Here is a 26,361-nt window from a genome sequence, read left to right on the forward strand (position 1 = left end):
CTTTAAACAGTGAGAGCAGGTGTCAGGCCCTGCAGTACGTTTATCTAGTTTATTTTTCCTTTAATTCTACAACAATGTAATGCTCTCTAAAGTAAATCCAACAAAACAAAATATTCAGACTGAACAAGGAGCACTTGTTGTTACAGGAAATTGCTATGTACAGCTACACACTCCTCTGACAGACATGAGAAGGTTCAAAGTGCTTATCAAACAGAAGGGGAGGGGGAATCAAACAAAAGCACGAGTGATCCCTTTGTGAGAGACCCGTAATAAAACTGCTTGGCACCAGTCTCCACCAAAAGAGACACTCACACTCTCTCTCTCACACACACGGTCACACCAACGCTCAGTGCATTCACCTCATTCACACTCATGTCAACGTGATTACTGGGCCATAGCAGCGACGCCTCTGATGGAGCAAGTCAGCGTGAGCAGAGAGAAATACAACATATGCAGACCAAGAGAACTTCTTGGTGGGGGGGACACAACAGGGAATCACCCTGGCAACATGTGTGTCAACTGATAACCCGTTCACCACATGACCCAACCCTCCCATACGCGTACAACCACCCACCATAATGCTCGTTACAATACTGAAAAGCACAGCACACTTTCAGCTTTATTTTGATGCACTCTGTGGCAGTGTCTACTTGATGTCATGTGCAAATATAGCCTTTTTTTTTTTTTTTTTTTTTTTAGACAATTCACATTAATGGATAAATGAACAAGAAGCTTGGTGCCTCACATGCCTGTGATGGTGGTGAAAATACAGAGTTAGGATTCATGCTGCCCGCTGTCAAGCGTGCCTCTGGGGAAACGGAAAGAACTTTGGCGTCAGACTGGGCTGTTAAAGGGACATTACACATCTCATTTAGACAGTCCTTTGTTGACATTTGTGTTGAAGAGCTCATGAATTACAAAGTGTTCATTTCCTTTCAACGTTTAGGACATAGAGCCATCATTATGGGTGAAGCCTGGAATAAATCATATATTAAGTTGATAGGACTGATCTAGGATTACAGGCCAGCTTCACATCACCAGTCAAACATGTAAAGACAACATTCTGGTTGCAGATCAGTATTTCAGTCTATCAAAGTCTCTAGATAAAGAGAAAACAGGAACTGGATCAGAGAAAGGCTCAAACTAAAATTTGAATCTGCTGCACATTTAATGCAGAAAGTTTAATCTCCTCTAATAAATTCAAAAAGACTGTTCCTCTTGTTTTTGTGAATATTAAACTGGCAGAAAAGACAGTGTCTCATCTATAAGGGACAAACAGATTCCTTGTTCTCTAATCTGTTTGAAAGAACAAAGGTGGAGCTGTCAGGTTAAACACATTCACCACCTCCACAGGACGGCAGTGAGAAAAGCACACACTTCAAGCCTGCTGTTGTTCCGACCACCTGAAACACCTCATTCTTCTGCCAGCTCTACTACCACACTGAAATCCATCAAGAACAAAAAGATCAGCAATACGTCTCCAGAATGATTAAACATTGTCACGTTGCCGGCACACACTTGTACTGATGCATTTCCTCCTATGGTCAAAATGTTGCCGTCCCATGTGGTGAACCACAGCGACCATCTGGCCTTTCCTGCTGAAAACAGCACATGTGGGCCCTCTGCTGACGTGACGTGAGCTGAATAACAAGCAATGAAAAGATTGGCAGTCTCGACAATATGATCATCGTTAAAATGAAAGTCTGCGGCCGTGTGCGGTACCTTTATGCTCCAGCTGATTAAGAGAAAAAATCCAGATTTTCAATCCTAACAACAAAGGCCATTCTCAGTTACATAAATTGGGAAATCGAGAGTCACTCAGCAACTAGAAGCATGCAGCGTGAATGTGTGTGCATGGATGAGCGTGTGTACAAAGTAGAGGTAGTGTTTGTAGATGGGTTTGAAAGGAGTAACGTCCGTGTGTGTGTGTGTGTGTGTGTGACTTCAGGGGGCAGACTTTTCTTTTGAGTTCAGGCTGCTTGTTTTGGACCACTGTTCTCTCAGTGCATAGACATCAAATTGGCTACAGATGCGCTCGTTTCTCATTATGTGATCGTCACGGGTCACATTATGCTACATGACACCTCTGACTTCACCCCCCCACCCCTTTACCCACCCACAATTTATCTGGATATTATTACATCCACAAATTCTGCTGCGATCGGCTGGTACCAAACGGAAATGACGAGCGTCACTGTAGCCACAGGTCAGGACAATCTTTCACTTCCCATCTCATAAACACTGATTATCCCGTGGCAACTGAATTGTCTGGATTTCAAACAGCAATGCAACAACAAAACCCTAATAAATAAATGAAAAAGGGAGAATCCACTGCAGCATCAAAACAGGACACCCTGCTTCTCTATTGAAAAAAAAGGACCCCGCACACACTTGTTACCTTCAACAGGTTGCAAAATAGATGCATTTTTCTGTCATTAATAACATAAGAAAACAAATTTTAAAAAAAACAAACTTTTGGTGACTAATTAAGTGAGCCACTATTCAAGGATTCTATACATTTTTCTTAAATGCTATATAAGTATCTGAATATATTATTTTATTCATTTATTTTACAAAAAATGTGTATGTGTGTGTGTGCGATGCGTGCGAGGTCATTGAATGGGTGTTAGGCAGAGTAGGCATCTCAGAAGCTTCTCTGACATGTGTTGAGTTACAGACTTTGATAACACCAAGAGCCCTTTCTGCTGCCGCTGCTCTCCTCCATGTTTCAGCCAGTCAACGTGGAGATCACAAGTGAGGTGAATTTTAAAAAAAATAATAATAATTAAAAAAAAATCACAACTTCACTTGTGATTTCCACTGGAGCACTGAAAAGTGAGCGAGACGTCCAGCTCCCAGTGCCTGCTGGGTAAAAATAAGAAAAAGCGGGCTGTTGTGAGTGAAGGGCATGAAGGTGCGGCTAACAGGAGAGATTACACAGTCTGCGTCTGAGCCAAACTGACAACGCCACAACACATCAGCTTACACTCCCAGCAGTAATAACAGTCTATAGGCGTGGATGAGCTGAGTGGCCGCCATCAGCTCTTAACGTGCTCACGTGTTCTAAAGCCTTTCCTATAGGTCACTAATCAGTCCTGTTGCAGGACTGATGGAGGGGGTGTTAGTTGCTCGCTGTGGTCAGGACTCAAACAAGTATTGTACTATGGGCAAAAGCCATTTTCAAAATTCCAACAGCATTTTTCTTCCGTCTGCACTCTGGGCTCAATCTCAACATACCTTAAACATCAGCTCAAAAGCTCAAACTCATGTCAATTAGCTGTATATATTGTGTATGTATGTACACACATCAATGCCATTCTGTGTTAGAGGCTGATTAAAAACTCATCCAAAACCAAAACAAGCACATACACCGAGTTGAGAACCAGCCCAGAGTATGTTAAAGGGACAGTTCACCCAAACAAAACTATGGATAATCCAGAGTCATGGACAGTACGGACCAGTCTGTGAAAATGTTGCATAACATCCTCTGTGGCTCCAGAGGACTTTACTCAAAACAACACTGATGATGTCACAGTGCTGTCTTCAGGGTGATCTATCTTTGGGTGTGGAGACCAAAAATTTAAACCAAGCAGCCTGCACGGGCCTCAGAAAACATTGGGGAGGGAGGATCTCATTTAAAGATGCTATCAAGTTGCATTATGGGAAATGCAGATTCAGAGTTTTCAGTGCTTGATCCATACTAAACCACTGGAGCACAGAGTTCAGTGCTGTGAGCCACAGACAGCAAACAGTCAAATTACAGAAAATTATAAATTATTTCAGGGAAAAATGTCAAACTCTGGTTCTCTGGCTCCAGCTTCTCAAATGTGGGGTTTTTTTTGCGGGGGTGTGTTACAGAAAAATGGTGGCTTGTGTAAATGATACAATGATTTGCAGATTTACTGATAATGGCAATAATAGGTGAAGCCCTTGTTCAATTCACCTCCACTATATTGGGTTGGCAGCAGACATCTCAGACATGGGATCTCACAAAGTGGGCAAATAAATGACATGTAAATGCTTGGTTAGAAACCACTAGAGGCAAGTGAGGAAGCATGTGTCTTTGGTAATTTGGGTGAACTGGCCATTTACACTTTTCCCTGAACAACATTTATGTGCATGAGCTTTCCAGACATTAAAGCTGAGGGACTGTCTTATGATTGCCAGGAGATTTTCCACATTGCTCCTGATCTTACATCCTCCAGAGAAAAGAACAAGTCCAAGCTGGGAGATGATGGTACACTGAAGTCTGACGAGAAGCAAGGATGGGTGAGGGAAATGATTGAGTTGACCAAAGCCCTCCAACAGACTTCCGCAACGCAGTGGGATGACCTTGTCTGCCCGCCTGGTCCAATGCGCCAGTATGTTCAGTCTCACTCCTCAGGCCTCTGAGTGCGGTCCCGTCGCTGCCACAAACCCTCCACTGGGTGCATGTGCAATTGCCTCTGACACACATACACACACCACCCGCCCTTGTGCACACCCACCGTTCAGAGCGCTAGGCAAAACACAAACACATCATTCAGCTCCTCCGCCACATAGTCCTCTGTATATACACATTGAATTTCATATCTGCAGCACACACACATAAAGTATATGGGACATTCTGTGTATCTCTTGTGCTCTTCTTCAGCAGTACGCCTTTGTCAGCGGATGGCGGCTACAGCCCGACTCCCCTCTCTCTCCCCTGTCCCGCTCCTCTGAAGCTCAGTTGGAGCTGGCCGTGATGGGTTTCTCCAGCTCCAGGTCCAGGGGAGCTGGGCTGAGCTGCAGGCTGCTGTAGCAGCTCTTACAGACACGGCTGGGCTCGAACAGCTGCTGGCTTGGCACTGGGATCTTCTGGTCGCAGCAGCTGGCACAGAACACGTTACCGCAGTTCCTGCAGGGAGACAGAGACGGGTCAGTGCTGGTCTCTCAGACAGAGCCTCTTTACACCTACAGTTACCATGCGTCTCCTTTGCATGCTATTCAAAACCATCATACCTGCACCAGGGACCTGTTCTTTATACAAGGAAAACTATTTTGGCTTCATTTGACTGTTGATTGATAAAAGCCTGGACTTCTAATTTATTCAGAGCTGGCTACAGGATGCTTATCTGTACGGTGGCTGTTCAATAAACATCATACATGAACTTATTTTCACAAATCAAAGACTAATTAGCATTAGCAAAAAGCATTCGTATAATTATGATTTTGCAAGTAAACATTAACAATTAAGAAATCATCAAGAGCTGTTGGTGTAATTCATTTTCACAATGTAGAATAAAACCTATACATGATAAAATCAGTTCTAAAAATAGAGAAATAACCCAAGTAAATTCTGTGATACTATGAGATACTATGAGAGTTTTCAAATTTAATTAAGCCGGGGGAACCACAAACGCTGTATTTATAACATTTTGCTGAATAACTGGCATACAATTTCAACCTTGAAGTTTACTTTGCTTTATGAGAGATCCTATAAGCTCTTCAGTGACCCTCGGAACATGTTTTAAGACGTTTCTTGACTAAGGCCAGACTGGTGATATTCAAAAACAATGGGTTACTCTATCTCTCCCAGTCTAATGGATCTGACTGAAGCAGGGCTTAAGAATGAGGACTTCCCACTTGTCTGGGGCAAGTAAAACGCCAGGCTAGTAAATCTGGCATCTAGAGTAAAAGATTTCGTAAATATTTTAAGATATAAATGACAGAATTTTAAATCTATGAATTAAACATAGTTTTTTTTTGTGGGACGTTACACACCCACAGTACTGATTGGGAACTGGAATTGAGGGCAAATACATTCATAAGCTGAAGCGCAAGTCAATATTCCAGTTACCAGGATAGCTGGATGGGTCAGAGGATGTCGGAAAAACCCCATTTATGTATTGTGCAGTTTTCTGCCAAGTTTGAGAACAAGGCGGATCAGATTAAACATGATAATTAAGTTTGACTCTGATACTTGATAGTCACTAATAAGCAGAACAATTTGTATTGAGAGAAGTAAAAACTGGCTTCTGGAGAGGTTTCTGACCTACTTACCCAACCAGACAGGTGAAGATGTAAACTTTGAATGCAGAGTTAATTTTGCTGGTGAATAAGTTTCAAAATCCAAATTCTATTGTATCTGGCAATTCTTCATCTTGTTTTTATTCTTTGACGAAAATGTCATCCGATTTCGTTATAGTTTTTATCCTCATGTATTAATTACTTAGCGTGTCGTTTTCGTTGGGGAAAAAAGGGTTGCTGACAAAAACTATGACAAAACAAAATTAACACTGCTCGACTGCCAAATATTATCATGCTTTTACGGCTAACTTATTTTCTACCACAGCTGGGCACTGTAGTTTTAAAATGTTAATATGCACTAAAGAATGAATGTGTAAAGGACTATTTTCAGATGCGGATTTAAACATATTTGGTGCACTGCTAAGTATTTACATCAGCAGAGTGGTGTACAGTACATGACATAAACACAATACAGTGTGTGTATGTGGTTCATCGTAAGAGAGCAACATTTTCCCCAGTACAACAGTGTGGCTCACTGATGAGTTTTAATGGTTTGTGGGCAACAATTGAGCTCTATGGCACATAGGAAGAAGAATCAGACCTCTGAAAATGCGATCAATTTAGCAGATGGCATCATGTAAGCCTGGACTAGTTACAGGCTTACATGGACTAGAACAGGATATTGATGTGAAAATGTGCCTCCTGTAAACAGACTGATTTTGCTGAAAATGTTAATGTTGCTCTGTCTGTGCCTGGGACGCATGGTAAAATAGGTGGAAAGAAGGTGGGTGCTCTGGGCAAACCCCAATCATCCAGTTGTCACTTCTGTTGCACTACATGCTGTGTTAGAAAAGGTGCTCCAACATTCAGCAGTGCTAACTTCGTTATTCAGCACATTAATAACACATTATCATCATCACTAGACAGGAAGGCAGGTCACACTGGAGCTTTCAGATACCCATGCTCAGATTCACATGTAAGGCCATGCTCACACACTTACACACACAGTGGTCCCTTCTACCTGCCTGTACTCACCCTGAGCATAAGTTATAAAAAGTAACACTATCTAATTCACTCTAAGTCTCCAGCCTCTTACAGCACCAGTTGGGACTGACTGGTCTGCAGTACCATGCTGCGCTTCTGGGAGGTGAGATGCACGGGGCTGGTTTAGGCCAGCATGCTGCCTGGGTTTGTGTTGAGGGTGGTGGGACGGCAGGATGTTGATATGGTGCTATGGCAGGAAGAGGGTGAAGGTTGAAGGTTTTTTTTTTGGGGGGGGGATTTGAATTTTCCATCAGCCCTTAACCAATCCCAGCTCTCCCACTGACAGCATAGTGCTCGAGGCCACGGCCAATTGAATACTGTGGAAACACAGTCGCACTGCTGTCAAATCATCTCAGAAATGAAGAGTGATCTCCCTGAACTGAATGAAGGGGAACCAGATGCAGAAGGTGAGGATGGAGGGCGGGGTGAGGTGGGGGGGTGAGGGGGGGAGAGTTGGGGGGATGGGGGGGTGGGGAGTCGGGGTGGTATTAGGAGGAGGAAGGTGCAGCAACGCCAGGTTAAAAAGGTGGGGGGATGGAGGTAGGGTGGTGGTGAGGTGGGACAGGGCAGCCGGATCTCACCAGACCTCCTGGACAGGCTCCCTGCCACTGTAGAGGAGAGGGGCAGACAACGAATAACAACTGTCTTAACAGTGGAGAACACTTAACAAACTAAAACAACACTTCCTGCTTATGATGCATAAAAGAGAGAAAATCTAAGATATGATGAAACCAATGCTGACTCCAATGATACAATATTAACTCTGCACTTTTGTGTTTTGAATCCATGGTTGGAATAACTACAGATTATTGTACACAACTCTGTGTGATGTCTGACCACACTGTATGACAAACTAGACATGTAAAATGAATCTTGCTTGAATTTCTAACATAGTGGTTAACACAACCACCATCCCCCCCTCCCAACAAAGACGAAAAGGAAGAACAGAGCAGACAGCAGTGATATGAGGAAATGATAACACCAGAGGAAATACGACCAAGTGACAGACAGAGGTAGAATACTAAAATGAACCAAATTAATCTGCACACTTCTAATAACCAAAAGAAGTCCTGATGCTTCCAAGTAGATTTTTAGTGTACAACAACAGCCTGATCCAACAAAATCAATCAATCAATCTACTGGCTCAGCAGCAAGAAAAGTTTTGCATTAGAGCACTCCACCAGAGCTGTTTCATCTCGTTAGAGCAGCTGTATGAAGTCTTCAGCTCCTCTGAGGGAGCTCTTCGTATCTGAGAAAGTAACCTTGATGACATTATCACCATCAAGATGTCATGAAGGTTATCTTGGCTGGGGATAGTGATGTAAAAACCTATAGGTAACAAACTACAGGTGTGTTAACATCTGGTTACAAGGAACTTAACAGAAAAGGAGCAAGCTTACACAGAGAGAACTTCTCCTTAAAGGTCCAGTGTATACAATTTACGATTTACAAAAATGCAAAAGGCCCTCTCTAGAGCCAGTGTTTGGTTTGTCCATTCTGGGCTACTGTAGACACCTGGTGGAGCAACATGGCAGACTCTGTGGAAGACCTGCTCCCTATATGGGTATAAAAGGCTCATCCTAAGGTGACAAAAGCACAGCGATTCTTTACTGATTCTAAACATTGCGTTTTTGCCAAGAGATACCTCTAAATCCTACACAACAGACTTCTAAGCCTCAACAGAACAGACAGGAGTGGTTGATGACAGGAATAGTGACTGAAGGTCTGAGCTTCTGCAGCTTAATAACCTTTCAGTACTTACCTGCAGTGATGCTTCCTGGTGGCGAGCCAGAACCTGCTTTCACAGCCATAACACTGGGCTGCCAAATGGTCTGGGAACCAGCGAGTCACCTGTAATGTACAGACTGGTCTCAGCTCACCTACCATCACTCGTCAACCATCGTCAACTGCCATTTGTGAAGAGATCTGAAGACCGTATAGGCAAACTACAAACGCGAGTTTTGTTCCTTCTTTCTCTAAAATCATCTTCAGGTCAGCCTCACTGCTCACCTCAGTGTCCTGCTTGTCCACCTGCTCCCAGCTGGCCTCAGAGAAGAGCTCTGTGCTGCAGCGTGACAAACAGTTGGGGTCCAGGTTGTACTCCGAGTCTGTCATTGAGGTCTGCATGGAGGAAGACACAGACAATCAGTAGTTACATCGAGGTGGTAAACAGATTTGCTGGTCAGTCAGTTTCATGTTCAACTCCGTCAGCATCTTACCACTTCGTCTCCCATATCTCCGTTGATCCTGTGGGAGCTGATGTGCTGCTGGTTCTCCAGACGGCTCCACAGCTCCTGCACCTGCTTCTTCAGAGTCTCCACCTCCATCTGGTGCCCCGCCTCGATCTGCCTCAGCCTCTGCTGGATGGCATCTGTGTGTAGCGTCAGTCCATCGTCGTCCAGATGGCTGCGGGATGGCTGCTCTGGGCTGATGGCTGCTCGGCTTAGCATGGTGTGGCACCAGCGGTGCTGGGAACAGGTGCCTCGTGGATGGAGGATCAGAGAGTTGCAGCTTGCTAGGGACACCTGTCGACTCAGAGGGGCCCTTTCACCATTCCCTTTAGTCCAATGAGGTCCTCCACAGGGTTCCCCTTCGGAGCTGTCGCCATTATAAAGCCCGTCCCTGCTGAGGTCAGCATTACCAGACTGAAAGGCACTGACAGAGGGTTGCTTGCCGCCCCCATTTAAAGTTCTGACAAAGCCATGCTCGCCTGTCTCTAGGCCCTTCTCTTTCCTGGAGCACGGCAGCTGGCTCCTGCCATCAAGGCAGGGCTGACGACTCGGACAAACAGGCGGCTGTGCTGGTAGCCTGCTGCAGGCCTCTTCAGTTAAAGTCTCTGTGGAGCTCTCCATCAGGGAAGCCCTCTTATCCACCTGTTCCGCCGGCTCCAACACACCGTGGTTGGACACTGAGTCAGGGCAGGACTCCTCATCCACACCTGGCTGTTCAGGTGATCTGTCCACAAAGCCGTTAGTTATAGTTCTATGGGCTGCAGGCTGCTCTGGCTTACCTGAGCCAGACTTACAGGGTTCATGTGCAAGCTCCTCCTCTAGTACAGAAGAGTTCCCTACAGCCTGCATCACCTGATCTGGTGTCTGAGCCACCTCAGCTGCCTGTTGATTCAGCTCCTCTGCCTTCTGTGTGGGTAGAGGGGGAGACTCATCATCCTCCACGGCCTCTATTACGCCATTTGCTGGATGGTGGCCATTAGCAAATGCTTCTCTCTGGATCTCAGTCCCATCGACCTGATCACACTGATCATCCTCCTCAGCTTTTGCTTCTCCTTGCGTCTCCACCTCTGTGTCAACAGTGTTAATGACATGTATGATGGCAGCACTTCCCTCTCTCTGAACATCTGCTCCTGCCTCCTCCTTTGTGGCTTCCTGAAGGATGTTCTCCATCTGGCCCTCGACCACACCCATCGCCACAGAGAGCTCTGCCTCCTCTCCTTCCTCTCCTGTTTCTGCTGGGCTTCCAGAGACCCCCTGTCCAAGCTCTGCGTGTGAGCTAGGGGGCTGGGCGCTGTAATCTAGCTTAGAGTCCACTCCGTCTGGGTAAGGCCCCACTCCATTAGGCAACACCTCCTGATCCTGGTTACCCGCTCCCTCAGGCCCCACTGCCATGTTGAGCTCCAGAGAACGTCGGTGGTCCTGCCATTTCTCATTGAGGCTTGGGTCACTGGAGCGGCGGTTAGGAGCCATAGAGCTTCCAAGCTCACATGCACTGGGCAAGTTGTCAAAGGAGCGAGTCTTTGTGCGTCTGAAGAAGAAACGAGAGGAATTAGGCCATGGAAACAGCATTTCATTACATAACAATGGCTCAGTGTATTTGATATGTTTGATTCAGTCACATCACATGTCAGCCTCATCAAAGCAATAAAAATGCAGCACAAACATAATGACAGAGAAGCATTCAGACTTTCTTTTCTTTTCCTTTAACTCAGAGCTAGTGGTCATAAACTGTATCAGCAATAAACGAAACAACTTCCTCTCTTGACGGTATGACCGTCATGAGACTTGAGGTAAGCTGAGCATAAAAGTGTATCTGTGGCTGTGAGGGCCCAGGCAGAGCAAAGTAGCTAAGCAGTGGAGTTGAAAAGCCAGGCCCCTCTGGCTGTGGAAGTCCTCGACCTGTGTTTATCTTACATGAGGGAGGAAGAGGGGGGGTTCGGGTGCCAACACGCCAGGCTCACCTGGCCAGGGGCGTGTCCTCAGGGTTGCCACCGGGCACAGGGTAGGGAGCACAAGAGTCATCAGAGGGGGTGGTGGGGGAGGAGCTGGGCAGGTAGACTGCCGTCCACAGCATCAGGTTGCGTACATGACACACCGGATGAAGAACCTGCAACAAAGGCTGACAAATTAACTCAGAAGACAGGAGGACATACCAAAAACAATCTTAGAATTAAAACTTTAATTCTGAAATGTTAAAAATGAAAACATTTGGTTGTACTGAAATTCAATTTTACAAGAAAGCAAATTAGTTCTGAGAATATGATATTGCCTCATGGTAAGTGGATAATATTTGTGGCAACGACACCCACACACTGAAATGTAAACACAAAAACAACAGTAGCCACAAAAATGTAATTCTCAGAAGGATGGCAAAAATACTCCTAAATCAAGTTTGGAATCAAAACAACTAGTCATGTAGCTAAAACGACAGTGTAAGATAAACAGCTCTGGGGCTCCTCCATCCCATAATACATTGGAAGAATAAACCTTTATTTGGAAACTCATGTCTGGAGAGACAAGGCTCCATATTTTCCTAATTAATTCCATTGATTAACATTAAAACTTTAAGCGCTTTAAGCCCTTTGTCTTGCTTCGCTGTTTGTAAAGACATTGTTGGAAACACTGCAGGTCACATACAGTATTTCACTTCCTAAAGGGCTAAAGACTGAAAACAAGAGTAGACAGTGGACGTACAGTCTCGGAGTGTGAGGAGTACAGCATGTTCCTCAGAGTGCGGTTGGCTGGTCTGAGCAGCGACCAGACAGAACAGGTCCTCTCCTGAATGTGGCGGTCCTCCCTCTCCTTGCCGCTGTTACACAGGAAGGTGCCGAACAGACAGGAGTAGGTGTGCTGCACCAGTTTCACCTGCACGTACACACACACACAAACTTGACATGTTGGGGCTTGAATACACACACCTCAAGCATGATAATAAACAGGGATTTCCTCACAGAAAATACAAACACACCCAGACTGTAAATCAGTGGCTGACAACATGAAACTATACAGAGACATAGCATTTCCACTTCTTTACATGAAAAGATTCTGAAGCATCTCAGCTGAGGATCTGAACAAGATTTAACAATAGTTGTGCCTGACCACCACACTTAAACGTACCAGGAAAGCCTCATTAAACTCAAAGGAGCACGGGAACTGCCTCTGTAGTTGATGGACACAGTCCAGCCACTGCAGGAAGACGGGACAGCGCTCGTTCAGGTCTTCAGAGTTTTCTCCATGGCCGCAGCGGTCAGCAAACTTATGGCCAAATTCCAGCCACTCTGTCTCCACCAAAACCTGAAAGCCCTGCACAAAGACGCCACAAGATCTTAGATTCAAAAGACAAGATGTCGCTTTACAATAATATTACATTTTAAGAAACAATAACAAATGTCAAAGTACCAGAGGGTATATGCCCTCAAAATAAGGGGGCAAGGGGGCAAGGGCAAGGATGAAACTAAAAGAAGCAGTGTCTTCATCTGTACCTCAATAGTGCGGTAGTAAGGGTCCAGCAGCAGCTTGGACAAAGCAACAATCTGAGGTGTGCGGTCCCAGCCATCAGAGCAATGCACCAGGACGGGCCTGTGGTCTCGGTTCACAGCGTTGACCACGAGCAGTGCCGCCTTCAGCAGCAGTGACAGATGCTGCAGCCACTTGGTGCTCTCCAGTGCAGAAAGCCAGCTGCAGACACACAATTAGCAACTGAGCAAACACATCAGAGGACTTTGCATGCCTTAGACACTAAGTAATGACACATGTTTTATAAGGACAAGCACATACCATGGACCAGTGCCACATACCATAGCATTTATAGCCTCAGAGAGTTGGCAACACTGATTACCACTTCTTTATGACTTTGTATAGCTAAGAGCAGAAATACTAGTTGATTATTGAACTAGTTATCACTGTTCTATTAGAGTACATGTCAGAGCCATTTCTAGAGCGAAAAGTGTGTGTAGGACACCACACGAGTGTCACTTACAACATAGTTAAGAAGGTAAAGACTGAAGGGGGACACGTTGCTGGATGGAGAAGCAAAAACAGTTTTTGGAGCGTTATGTTAATATTGATTGGACTAGTCTAGTAAGTTTAAACTCTAATCATCCTTAATTTTAACTGTTTTGTTCTCCACCAACCCTGAGGAAAATATGTGGCTCTTTCATAATGCTGCACTGTCTAACCGTCAAAACATCACATGAACAGGGAGCGACATGCATAGACCCCAAGTGGCTTCCATTAAAAGTAAATGTTTCACTTGTCTTATCTAAGTTATTATCGTAAGAACTGGGTGTTGTTTGTCTATAAATGTGGAGCATCTGTTACAGAGAAAAGCTTGTGACCCATTTTTGACTTTTGAAGTCAGCAAGTTAGGCATATCAGCAATCATGCTTTGTAAACTCATACAAATTAGCTTTGGCTTTTGACAAATCCTAGAAAGAAGGAGACACTGGTGCAACCTGCTGTTTTATCTTTATCAGAGTTGTTCCTGTCTTCTGATTTGATCTTCTCACCTTGTTTGCCAGTGCGGTTCAACTAAATATCACTGTAACGTCGAGTCTGAAAGTGCAGATGGAAAGAGATCTTCCATTTGGAGTTAAGCCAGGCTTTCAAAATCAGTCACAGTATAGTGTATAGTCAAGGCCAAAACACAGCTGTGATTACTAGTTACCTACATTTACAACAGTAGCTTGAGAGCTTTAGATGTAATAGTTTTAGCCTATGGGGCTGTAGGGTTACATCTAGGGGTAATCAGAGGCACTGTTGGAGGTATTAAAAAAACTTACTTGGCTGGATCAGGCATCTGAGTGCAGAGGAAACGCAGAGACTGGAAACTCTTGCGGATGGAGTGGATGTTAGCCATGCCCATAAACACCACTTCACAGTTGGGATAGTACTCTGGAGCAGGAGGAAAACAGTGGTTTAAAAAATTGGAAGGAAGCCAAAAATGGTTTTAATTTTAACATGTAGAACAATTGCAATTGAGGTTAACTGAACTCATGAATCCACAGCACACACTGACCTAATTCCGCCTGCAACCAGGGACAGAGCTGAGCAGACCTACCTGGGCATTCGCAGCCTCCCCCCTTGGCCCTGTTAGCTACAGCAGCAGCATAAGACCTGGCATCCAGGATCAGTAACTTCTGGGGCTGGATGGCCAACGTTTCCACCTCTGAACTGTTGGTGATGGAGGATTCTGATACGACACAAAACACAGCATATTTTCTTATTGCAAATCAGGTTATAAGAAACTCGGGCTGTTGTTGAAATCTAATTTAAATCTAATCTAAAATTTAACCCTTCAGCCATAAATGTTTCATCCAGGTATATCCATCAGAATCTGTCTGCCATAAGTTTATTAGACATGTTTGTGGGAACTTGCTGCTTCAGACAAGCCCGAACAGGTCAGATTTCTTAGCATACAGACAGCAAGACTTCAGTATGGAAATATCTGTCTGTGTGTGTAGGGCTGAGAGTATGTTCAGCTAGGTGTGTGTTTGTACACTATGTCAGTGAGGGAGTGAGGCTGCTCTCACCAAAGTCAGTATCAGGCAGGTCAGAGCCGTTGGTGTAGCTGCCGTTGGAAAGGTGCTTACGGGAGCTGCTGTCTACAGCACAGGCCTTAGCGATGGACTGGACCAGGTGCTCATCGTCAGCGTTCCTCCAACCCCACCAGCTGACCTCTGGCTGTCCGCAGCGGGCGATCACAGCCCCCGTGGTCTGGTGCCTGTGTGTGTGTGTGAGTATGGGGGGGGTCAGGTTGACTCCAAGTAAGACAGAAGCACGCATTTATTATCTATCCATTAGATTAATCCAACTGTATGTTTTATTTTTCGAATTGGTCTTTTTTTTTTAGAAATCAATAGGACTACAAATAATTATTTCCATAATTGATTCACCTAACAATTATTTTTTGGATTAACTGTTTTAAGGTATAGTTACTTTGATACCTTTTTGAAACCAAAATCAGAGATCGTTTGGTTGATCTGCTATAAACTCATCTGTTCTATTGTGGGACAAAAGTAAACAGTATGGAACATCTGGGTTAAGTTATAATGCAGCCACCAAAGCAACTTTTGTCTCATTTTTATTTCAGGTGCTGTGACGCACAAAACTGGCATAAAAAGTTGCCATTTCTGGTTGGAGTAGTTTTCCAAAAACAAAGATCAAGGGCTTCCAAACACTGTTTGTTAAACACAAGAACCGCAATTCACTAAAGCCATGATGTATGTCACCGGTTAAGTCAGTGGTCTTGGCCATGCTGACAAAGTCAGAACAGTGTCAAATAGAGAAACGCAGCACAGAGGGAGTTATCCATTAGTAATTAAATGCATGTTGTGGTTTTCTGAGCCAAAGTAAACTCTGTCCACAGTGGCACTGCTATAGAGCTATGAAGATATTATCTGAAGATGCTTTCATTCCTTTCAAAAACAAAAAGGCCAATCAACATACAAGAAAGCTTTTCACTGCTGTGCAATGGTAAACATGTTTAACCTTCTGCCTAGAAACAAGCACCAACCTATAAACCACAGCAGGGAACCTCTTCCAGGAGCGGAAGGCTGCCACATTTTCCAGCTCCTTGTCAGTGATCCAGGCTGGCACCAGGAGCTGCTGAGGATAGCTGGGGCAAAGCCTGGCAGAGTAGAAGGGCAGAGAAAGCAATAGTTTAACAGTGAGAGATAGAGAGAAAGAGACAGAGAGAGAGAGAATGGGGGGGACACAACTAAAGGGCTGTGATGGCTCAACAAAGACCTCTGTCCACAGACACCTAATCATGGGCTGGGCTCTTATCTGCCCAGGGTGCAGCACCAGTGGAATACAATAACACAACCACCCACTGTCTAAAACACATGCACTCCTGCATGCACCCACACAGACCTGTGCTGTAGGGTATGGAAAGCAAAGGATGGGCTGATCTTCTAGCTGGGAGAGACGGAAATCAGCACAGCAGCAGGTATTCTGAATGAAACCCTTGATTACCTGAACTTGCTGTTGATGTCGGTTATCCTCCAGGCGTTTTGAGTGTCAAAGCCCATCCTCTCCACCTCGTTCTTGAACCAGGAGGTCACATGTTCACCTGCAGACAGATCAGAGATGTCCGATAAGACTGTAGAGGGGCAGAGACTCTGCTCAGGTTACGTGAGGGCTGGCAGTGTACCTGGTCTGCACAGCTCGCCGTGCTGTTCCTTCTCGCCGGCGTATACATTCATGCACCAAGCATGGAAGGCAAAGGAGAAGAGGTCCTCCAGGCGAGAGGGAGGGCGCACTACTGTGCTCAGGCGTTTCAACCATTCCTGACACTGCTCAAAGGTTGAGAACTGACACCTGGGGAATGAAAAACAAATGTTAATGTTACACATTCAGCATGTTGCAGATTTTATTGAAGTGCAAGGCTGGTACCCCTAAACCCTTCAATGTGGATATTTACAATAAAGATACTTTGGAATCAAGCAAAGATTTGCCTGAAATGTCACCCTTTGTTTATAGAAAGCACATATTTCCTCACCAGAGAGTAAATCACTACCTGTGTAAAGCTCAAACAGCAGCTGAACAATAATTCTGATATTACAGTCGCATCAATATTGCTAATGCGCCGTCACTTTTAGGTATAGGAAACTCAACAAACTCAGGTGTTCATTATGACTGTGATCAGCTCTTAACATGTCATTTATTTCTGCTAATTGCCCTCGATGTTTCTCTACATACATTTCACTCTTACATCTTACTCTTTACGTCCTGGTTCATATTGGTTATAAAAAAGTGACACTGCTCTCCTTTGATGTGTGACTGACATCATTAGTGCACTGTAATTAGGGTGGGCAGAAAGTGACATCCCAACTGCTGTCAAGTGTTTAAAAGTGATGGACTTTTACAAGTTAATCCTGTAGATTTCTTCCACAGTGTGACAAAGAAAAAGGATATTTTAAGTGCGAATTTCAGGCACAATACAAAGCAAACTGAGCCAATAAGTTCATTGCAGGAGGCTCTATTGCTTTCATGCTCTAAGGATGACAACAGGGTCTTTTCTTCATTACTTGTGAAATGGTGGTGGTATTATTTTTGCCTACAACCACTGGGCATAAAAGATATTAAAGGGCTTTTATGTATCTTTAAATGCATCAGTCACACAATTCTTCTGCCTATATTTTTAACAAATAGTCTTGAATGACTGTAGGTTGTAGTAGTGCATCACTGGCCATACCTGATGACTTTGCAGTCTTTACAGGTGACATGAAGCTGGAACATATCCCGACACTCCGCGCACTCTATGAGCTGTAGTGGAACCTGTGGAGCAAAGGACAGGGAACATCAAACCCCAGAAGTTTGATGGAAATGTGAAAATCAATGTACCAACCAATTACATGCAGTCAGTACTAGTAGTGTGGTAGACTGCAGCTGACAATTCATTGAGAAAGTTAGTTTTGGTCAACATGGTAAAACACCTTCATGCCAAGGATCAGCCACATATGCTGCAATATCACAGTTTTAAAATTTAATCGTATAAACCTACACATTTTGCAACATGGTGCTAAAAATACACTTAGTCACATATATCACTTGTACAGGTGCATTTCCATTAATTTTCCACATCACATCACATCTCTCTTAGCTCTTTTAATATACACAATCTTCTTAACTTTAAGTATGGGAGCACAAAAACACTCAACACAAGATCCTGAAGTGTCTGTATCTGCATTTCCCTTATAGTACAGAACTACAGTGTTATCTTTTATAGGCAAACATCATTCAAAGTACAAAACTGCCACGTGCTTATGACTTAAGAGCATACTTTGAATACTGCAGGGAAATTCCAATGCTGCTTTTGACTAAGCTCTGTTAATTAGTAAAGAACCACTTTTCAGCAGAGCAGTGGGCTTTCATAAAAGGTGTGGCTCAAGCTACTGTTCACACACAGTCCAGAGTCATGCACGATCAGCCAGTCAAACTCCAAATGCATCAGTACAAATGACAAGATTGGTGTAAAAGTTGCATCAGAAGATTGGCAGCTTGAATGTTTTTTGTGGATAGATTATTCCTACTTGTATTTTTTCAGTGCATTTACCTTAATCCAGCACCTGGCGTTAAACAGGATGAATAAGCAGGATTCTACTCCACAAGGCACCAGTTAACCAACAGGCACACACAAATTAAACACTCAAGCCAAGCACTCCATGCAGTGCAGTTCAGCTGGGTACTTACTGACACCTCACAACAACAATTCTATCCAAAGCAAAACAGAGAGAACAATAATGAAAGCGATGTATGGTGATTTGTCACTATTTTCTGTCTGTATGTGGCTGCTATTCACAGCACAACCCGGACATTGGAGCATCCTGCTGCAACAACATAATTCCTGCCCTCTAATCTACATCCCTAATCGACTACCATCAAAATTCCTAGGCAGCTTGTTAACAGCCTCTCGATCTCTTGCAGCACCTCCCACCCCTGATTTGCGAGCTTGGACAATTCTGCCATGTGGTGCAGATGCCTCAGCAACCCATCCAAATATGTGTGAGAAAAACGTTGGCTCTGTCTGGTGTGAGCACAGAGAGGGGGCGTGTGAGCAGAGAACCGAAGGCTAGCTGATGTCCAATTAACCTCTGACAACAACCAATAGAGTCAATGAATAAACATATCCATAGGAAGGTTTGATTAACCAAACAATGGTTATACAGACTAGTTAGTTTGGAGGTGTTGTTACAAGTATTAATGTTCCAGTTTACAACACAAACTAACTGAGGAAAAAACAACCTGAAGATATGTAATGAATGATTCTTTTTGAGCTGCAGATTACGTGCAATTCAGAGTGCAGCAGGATGGTGTACAAGAGACTAACTCCACATCAACAATACTGGACATGCTCATTATAACAAAAGAAAATGTCACCCAGTGCAACTGTGTGGCTCACTGATGTTTTTTTAAATGAAAATGAAAGTATAACAGGAGGCACTATTTAAAAGCAAATGAATTCTGTTATTTAGGAGAAGGAAGTGAAACAACCAAAAGCTTTCCCTGTAGCACGATCTGGCACTGGACAACTTTTCAGCTCTCACATATCAGCAGCAGAGCAGCATGGTGATCTGAACAAAGTGTATGCTTTTCCTAGGAAATTTAAAGTTAGCTTTCTTAGTTAAATCGAATCTTGAATCTTGATAACGTGTGAATTAAAAACATTCATGGAATTGCATATAAATATATTATGAAAGAGAGTACACTTAACATAACACACCAAGCAGGCTTTATGAGTATATCTTCTTAGTGGCAAATTAATATAAATGACCACACTTTGGTGGTAACAAAGCTAGTCTTTTTCTTAGCACAGTGGTGAGGGAGAAAGTGAGAGAAAGAGTGAAGGGGAGGGGAGAGAGCAAGGGGGGGACGACGACTGTTATACGTCCCCTCTGGAACCACTGCAACCAAGGCAACGGCAAGTGCAGAGAGAAAGCGGAGGGAATAGGCAGGCGAGTGTAGAAACAGAGGTGATGAAAAGTCACGTGGCACTGCTGCCAGTGTTGATCAGCTCTGAATGACCTGGTCACCACAGCGCTGGCACAATGGCCCCAACTCTGTCCATTCACAAAACAGTAATACAAGCTTTCACACAGCCTCCAGTAGAGACAATGTAATTCTTTCTTCAGTTATTTTAAGCTGTGTGAGAAACATTCCCTAATCGTACTGATCTCAATGGTCACTTTTCAAAAATACTCACATTGACAACGGACTCTTTGAACTTGATGTGTAGGCGGTAGTTGGACGTTGCAATGATGGCATCCTCTGCTCTCCCGACATACTCTGTGAACTCCCCGTGCAGCTCAGGAAAGGGCACCTAGCAGGAGATAACACATTATGAACTGCAGAGACACAAAAATCACCAGTGATCAAAATGATACACTGTGGAACAACTGATTGTCTCATTGGATATGGTCATTCATGACTTTTGGCTACTTACAGTACAACAACATGTTGGCTGCTTTTCTGCAGCAGTCAGTCAAAATAAAATGTTTCACAGGTGAATCTAAGAACTTCAAGTGTAAACTGTACATCCATTTTCAATAGCAAGAACTTTTTCAACTATTTTTAACTTTTAAAGGGTCGTCTGTGTAGGATTTAGGGGGGGTTATGTTTTCATTATGGTGTAATCACCTAAAGCTAAGAATGATTGTGTTTTCATTACCTAAGAACAAACCTTTTTTATTTACCGTAATTTCCGGACTATTGAGCGCACCTGAATATAAGCCGCACCCACTAAATTTAAAAAGAGAAAAAAACTTGTACATATATAGACCGCCATTGTCTATAAGTCACAGGTGACCACGTTGTAGCATGGTATATTTACACAGAACGATTTCTTTAACCTTTAATTAAATAAATGCTTTTTTTCCGAACAGTGCTTGTAACACAGTAACAGAAGCCTGCAACCACACCAGTAGATTCCACTAAATCCTACACACAGGACCTTTAAAGGCCAGCAACTAGCTGACTGAAAACAGACCTGCTTTAAGAACTAGCAAAGAGAAATATAAAGTAAGGGACAGCGAAAATGGTTTGAGTGACCAGTTGGCCAATGAATTTGAACTTGAAGCCACTCAGAGAGGCCAATGAGTCATCAAAAGAAGTCTTCATAATATCTTTTCTTTCTCAACACAGACAGCAAAACAAGTTTGGTTCAATTTTCAGACGACAGGGCTTATCAGACTTCCAAGACTGTTCAAACCGAAAGTGAGCTCTGCATGTGACTTAATGGTGGTTATGTAACTGATTACAGACACTCACTCACATACTAACACATAACTAAGGTTACCTGGGTTTTTTTACAGCACAAGTTAAAGCGGCGCCTTCCTCACCTGCATGTTTTCCTCCTCTAGGACAGGGGACTTCTTAGGGAAGATCTGATTGGCCTGGATATGCTCCAAGCTCTGCTGCCCCTCCTCCTCCTGCAGAGAAAAGGCCTGTTAACTCTTTACTGAACTAGTATCAACTTTGCAAACCATATTTTTCTTTGATTTTAATATGGCCTTTGGAATATTTGTCCAGGGAAAGCTGGCTAAGTATTTCTTTATTTATCACCCTGCTGTTGAGACACTCATGTACAATGACTCATGCATTCATAGCACTGACCACTAAGCTGCTCTGCAGGAAATGTTTGAGGAGATAAAAGCCTTGCTCAAGACCAAATTAGTTATGGTGGTTTCAGGGAGAAAAGGAGAGTCACTGCCGTTGTGACGTAGAGTTGATTTAAAACCATCTTGACAGTGCCACATTCATGCTGCTTTGCGTGGCTGTCTTCTCCTTCCCAACCCACTGTAATGTGCAACCAAGGCTAATTTACTATAATCACCCCCTTTTACAACAAACCATAGTATAGCAGATACCGGTAACTTACAGCACTCTACAACTAGGAATAGACATGGTAATTTATTTACATGAGCCTGAAAAGAAAGGAGAGACTAAATCAAATTTTCGGTTGGCAAAATCAAATTAGGGCATTTTTTAAAGGCAGCTTTCACCAGCAGTCTGTAGTGTTTTATGTAGGCTGAACGTCATGGATATACAAGCAGTCAGTTATATTTTTTTTTTTTCTCAAGGGCAAACAGATTGGAAAAAACATGTGTGGCCTTGTGCTGACAGAGATCGACAGGACTTTGTGGGCTGTGTTTGGTCAGGAGCAGAGTTTAGTCCGAACAGCGTGCACAGAAAGATTAAGGTGGTCAAAAGAGATGGGAGATAAGAACAGCACAACCTGTGGGCTGCTGGCTCAGCTTGAGCCGAGCTGATACACACAGTCGCCACAGCCTGAGGAGCAGCGTGCTGAGGCCAGCCAGGGGGCAGCTGCCACACAGCATCATGCCAAAAATCGTAAAAACTCACACATTCGCACACAAACCGAGCAGACAGCCAGTCCAGTGGTTATGTCATGACGCAATGATACAAAATAAATTTCTGCAGTGATAACTCAAAGCTGCCTTGCTTAGGTAGCAACCTTAGAGGACCTTTGACACTCCTGCAGCTGATGTCAGTGTCTGCTTCCTGATAAACAAAGCTGATTGATAGTTATAATCAATGGAGAGTTTCCAATTCTACAGGCCGCACTCAGACCACAGGACACACTGCAGCTGCTGCCCAATGCATGAACTGAAAGTACTCTACCATGGCCCCTGTGAAGGAGTGTGGGTCAACCAACAAGGAACTCCGGCCTGGATCGGTCTGTATGAGGAGAGCACAGAAAGCTGATGAGTAATGATGCAAAAATAAAATTCTGCAAATTAGAACTGGTGACTTTAAGCTATTAGCCTTACAACACTCAATGAAAGCAGCCACCATCTTCTTGCACATGGCTTTCAAATTAAGATTTTATTCTGTTTAATCTTCGAGCATGACGTAAGCCACTGTGCAGCAGATACCACTGAGATGAGTATTGTACAATATGGAGCATCATTCATAGGAAAATAATTCATAATCAGAATATTGCCTATTCTGACAAGGTCTCATTATCTGAGCTGTTTTCAGGTCAGGTCAGGGCACTGTGAAACTACCTTTTATTGTTACACAGCTGTTTGTTGGAGGGCACCGATATTAATGTTAATATTAAAAGGTATTCAAGCATGTCACTATTTATTCTCACATGTTTATCTCATAAAACAAGTGTTAAATGACAATCTTGGAGAGCTAGTTAAGAGAGCTATTAGATATAAAACTTAATATTAAAGTTTACATCATTATACTGGAAGGATAGTATCCTACTGTGTGAATATGGCTAGTGGATAAGGTGTTAAAACACCAACCACAAAGTCAATGTTCCTGGTTTCTATCATGACCCATCTCTCTCCACTGTCTACTCCCAAGTAAAAAGGTACAAAATGCCCCAAAGCATACTTGAAATAAAATAAATGTTTATCATCTAAACAACGTTATTCCAGTATTTTTTCCCAACAGATGTCTTACTAGCTCACCCCCAAAAGAGCAAATTGTGTGTCTCATCTATAAGATCACTGCATCCACTCTGGACATTGCAGGGACTGGCTGAATTTTGAAGGCCAATCAAGCTGCTCCCTATTGTGTTGGTGACATTGTATGCAAGCATCAGGATATGTACATACGTCATAGGGGAATGGGTCCAGACAACAAGCGTACTGCAGCCCATGATCGACCAGGAGATCATGAGCCCCTGGTTGGGCAGTCAGACACTCAATAGCAAATCAATTCAACATGAAATGGCACAACAAGGGGAGGCTTCGCCAGCACTAGCAAGGTTTAGGCCTTCAGTTAGCTTATTCAGTCCAATGCATCAAATATTGTGAGGTACTGAAGACCACAGTTAAAAAAAATAGCACATTACTGAAAATGTCACATAAAATCAGTTATGTGACATATCTTTTAGACTTACCACAGACAATCAGCTACGGATGATGGGCAAACCCGCTGATCTTGTTTGGAAACTCTCACAAGTAAGACATGGAAATCTGTGAAAATAAAGGCAAATATGATAATGCGTTTCCTTACAAACTTGTACATATTTAAACAGCAGAGTTTTTCAAAGAGAGGTTCAGGCTACAGAAGCTCTTTTGATTCCCTAGCAAATATAGCTTTACTGGTGGTCACAGTGGCCTGAAAGCGAGCTCAGAGATACCACTTAAACTCAGTTGTGGAATGGAAAAAAGCCAAATGGATGCACTAAGTCTGCAGAGTAACCAGCACACAGACATGGGTCAGTCATGTGAACTACTCATCTAATGTTCACTTTAAGAAATAAACAAGAACACTCAATTCATGCATAATATCATTTACAACAATAGCTCAGGTGGTCAGTACAGAATACGGGAACCAGTGCACAATACGGAATGCCTGCAGGGCAATGCTGATCAAAGCACCAACCCATCACTATGACCTTGTTGCAACTAATGGCTGTCTATAGGTCCTGTGTGTTTATGTCTATGTGTGTATTTCAGACCTCTGTGTGTGTAATGAATAACAACAGAACACAAAAATGTAATTTCTCCACTGAGGGTTTAATAATAAAGTGCTCACTTAAACCCATTCCTCCCAGCATATCTTGAGGTTTAATACATTCTTATGGAAGATGCTGCAGATGTGCCAGTGTAAATTTAAACATTATTAGTGGTTAAACCCACTGCCAGTGGTTTGTGACCTGCCAAATGACAGGTCAAGCACACATTTGGCAGAGCCAAACACTTTGAAGCACTACATTTTTGTGTAGATTTAATTCCCAGTGTACTTTTTTGCTCAGGTAACGGTAAGCTATCTTCACCGAGTGTATCCTTAAAGTGATATCGCTTAGCATGTCTTTTCAAAACAGGCAACCTGTTAAGGATCTCTCAGCATACAGGCCCACAAATAGTTGTAAAGGTCAGGTACTCTTGCAGAGACTGAAATGTGATCTGAGAAGGCCAGTGAATGAGAGGGACCTCGACACACCTTCTCAGAAACACTTAGTGTGCCTAGGGACAGAAACAAGAAAAAAAACACTGCACCAGCGGCAGACTCGTTGATAATGGTGTGCAGAGGCCGAGGCCGCGGGAGGTCATTAACATTACCTAACTGACTGAGGAGTCCAGCATTTGCTGCTGGTGCTACCTGATAAAGCATATCTGCCTCACGCACAGGGCTCTGTTTACAGCAGCAGGCTCATGACCCGTGGCTATGGCTCAGTCTGGTTCTCAGTTCAGAGTCACACAGGGAAGGCTAAGCCCCTTAGAGCCTTAACGTTACTCCTATCCCGTGACAGGCCACCATGCATCACAGGCTGAAACATTATCCAGCAAACAGTCTCAATCTTCTAACTGATACAAAAGACAGACTGAGTTGAAGTGAAATGACTGACTCCACAGTTAGCTTGACTACCCTGACGGTAAGGTAATTTAGTTATACTGAACGTAAAAGCGGCGCAGAAATGGATCAGCTCGCATAAAAGCGTACACGTCGACTAATGTTAACGTTATGTGTGGAAAAAAGAAACACCGCTAACTTTATTTTTAACATAACGTTATGGTGTCACTTTCTAATCAAAACGTTAACAAACGCTTATAGTTAAAGTGTTGCGTTAGTTCGAGTTCGCTAGGAAAAAATATAACGCCAGTAATTAAAATATGCCAAAAACCATACCCAACACTCTGGCATCCTTGCATCGTAACCTTAATGAGTGCCAAAGAGCCAAGCGCTGTTCAACAGCCCTGGAGAGACCATTTATTACGAAGCAATAGTCAGAAGCTAACGTCGGTTACGCTAACGGGTTTGCCTTATAGATAGCTAACACAACCCATGTCAACAGACTAAAGTAACTAGCTAGCTGCCAATCTACCTTCTTTTTGGGTAATGTTAAGCTACATCTTCTGCAGCCAGCTAACATCAATAGTTAACCTTAACCAAGAATAACACGCCGGCAAAGTAATGCCAGCAAACTAGTTAATGTTTATTCCAAATTGATATTTGGATGGAAGCCAACATTAGCATTTAACTAATAGTAAGGAGTGTGTTGTTGTGTTGCAGTCTAATAGCACTCGATGTTTGCCGTTCGTAACTGCTACAGACCAGCTAGTAAGCTGGCTAGCTACATTAGCTGATTGAGCTAGCGCGGCTCTCTGTAACTGTTTTTGTTGTTATGAGATGGAGGGCGGAACCCACAACGGAGGCCTCTTTCAAAACACACAGAGCAATGACTACAACCGGCGTACTCACTAGGGAAAGGAGTGATGAAAAGTTGGAAGCCAAAGATTCATCGGAAGCCCGTGCAATTACTAAGCAGCAAATACACCTCTAACAGATAAACATTCGTCATATTCCGAGCCGAGGCCAGCTTCACTGCGTCCCTTTCCAGCACCGATCCGTCGTCGCCATCGTCGCAAATTCTCCAGCCCAACAACCTACGTGAACACGTTACGTCATCGCGTCAGACTGATGATCTGGTCGGTGAGGGGCTCTGATACAGCGTGTGCTACGATCATGTAAACATTAGACTGCAGGAAAAACTGAATATAATGGACATTAATGACACTCAAGTCAGAGTAAAGATGTGTTTGGATCATCAAGAGATTGATAATAAAGGAAGCAATGTGCAAATGGATAAATGCTCTATACTGTTAAG

The 26,361-nt window shown here is 43.6% G+C and overlaps 1 protein-coding gene and 1 long non-coding RNA gene across 6 annotated transcripts in view; one reads left to right on the forward strand and one right to left on the reverse strand.

Annotated features, from left to right (window-relative positions):
- The window catches only part of LOC124057782, a 1,110,263-nt gene that overhangs the window by 442,527 nt on the left and 641,375 nt on the right, over positions 1-26,361 (forward strand). The window lies entirely within an intron of this gene.
- mtmr3 (myotubularin related protein 3) lies at positions 36-26,160 on the reverse strand. 5 transcript variants are annotated; one of them, XM_046386231.1, is made up of 21 exons: positions 25,956-26,160; positions 23,647-23,722; positions 22,410-22,466; positions 21,107-21,196; positions 19,972-20,088; positions 17,464-17,546; positions 16,420-16,586; positions 16,242-16,338; positions 15,781-15,894; positions 14,858-14,988; positions 14,326-14,457; positions 14,048-14,159; positions 12,749-12,944; positions 12,384-12,569; positions 11,961-12,131; positions 11,228-11,373; positions 9,255-10,794; positions 9,046-9,156; positions 8,798-8,886; positions 7,617-7,643; positions 36-4,879 (listed from the first exon to the last, which is right to left on the reverse strand). In XM_046386231.1, the coding sequence occupies exons 3-21, from the start codon at positions 22,410-22,412 to the stop codon at positions 4,708-4,710; spliced, it is 3,684 nt and encodes a 1,227-aa protein (XP_046242187.1). In that variant the 5' UTR covers positions 22,413-22,466; positions 23,647-23,722; positions 25,956-26,160; the 3' UTR covers positions 36-4,707. The 5 variants fall into 5 exon arrangements, with proteins under 5 accessions (XP_046242187.1, XP_046242184.1, XP_046242188.1 ...); XM_046386228.1 differs by having other exon boundaries at positions 14,798-14,988; positions 25,956-26,158; XM_046386232.1 differs by lacking the exon at positions 22,410-22,466 and having other exon boundaries at positions 14,798-14,988; positions 25,956-26,158.

The sequence above is a fragment of the Scatophagus argus genome, chromosome 4 (genome assembly GCF_020382885.2).
Source record: "Scatophagus argus isolate fScaArg1 chromosome 4, fScaArg1.pri, whole genome shotgun sequence".
Classification (NCBI taxonomy): Eukaryota; Metazoa; Chordata; class Actinopteri; family Scatophagidae; genus Scatophagus; species Scatophagus argus.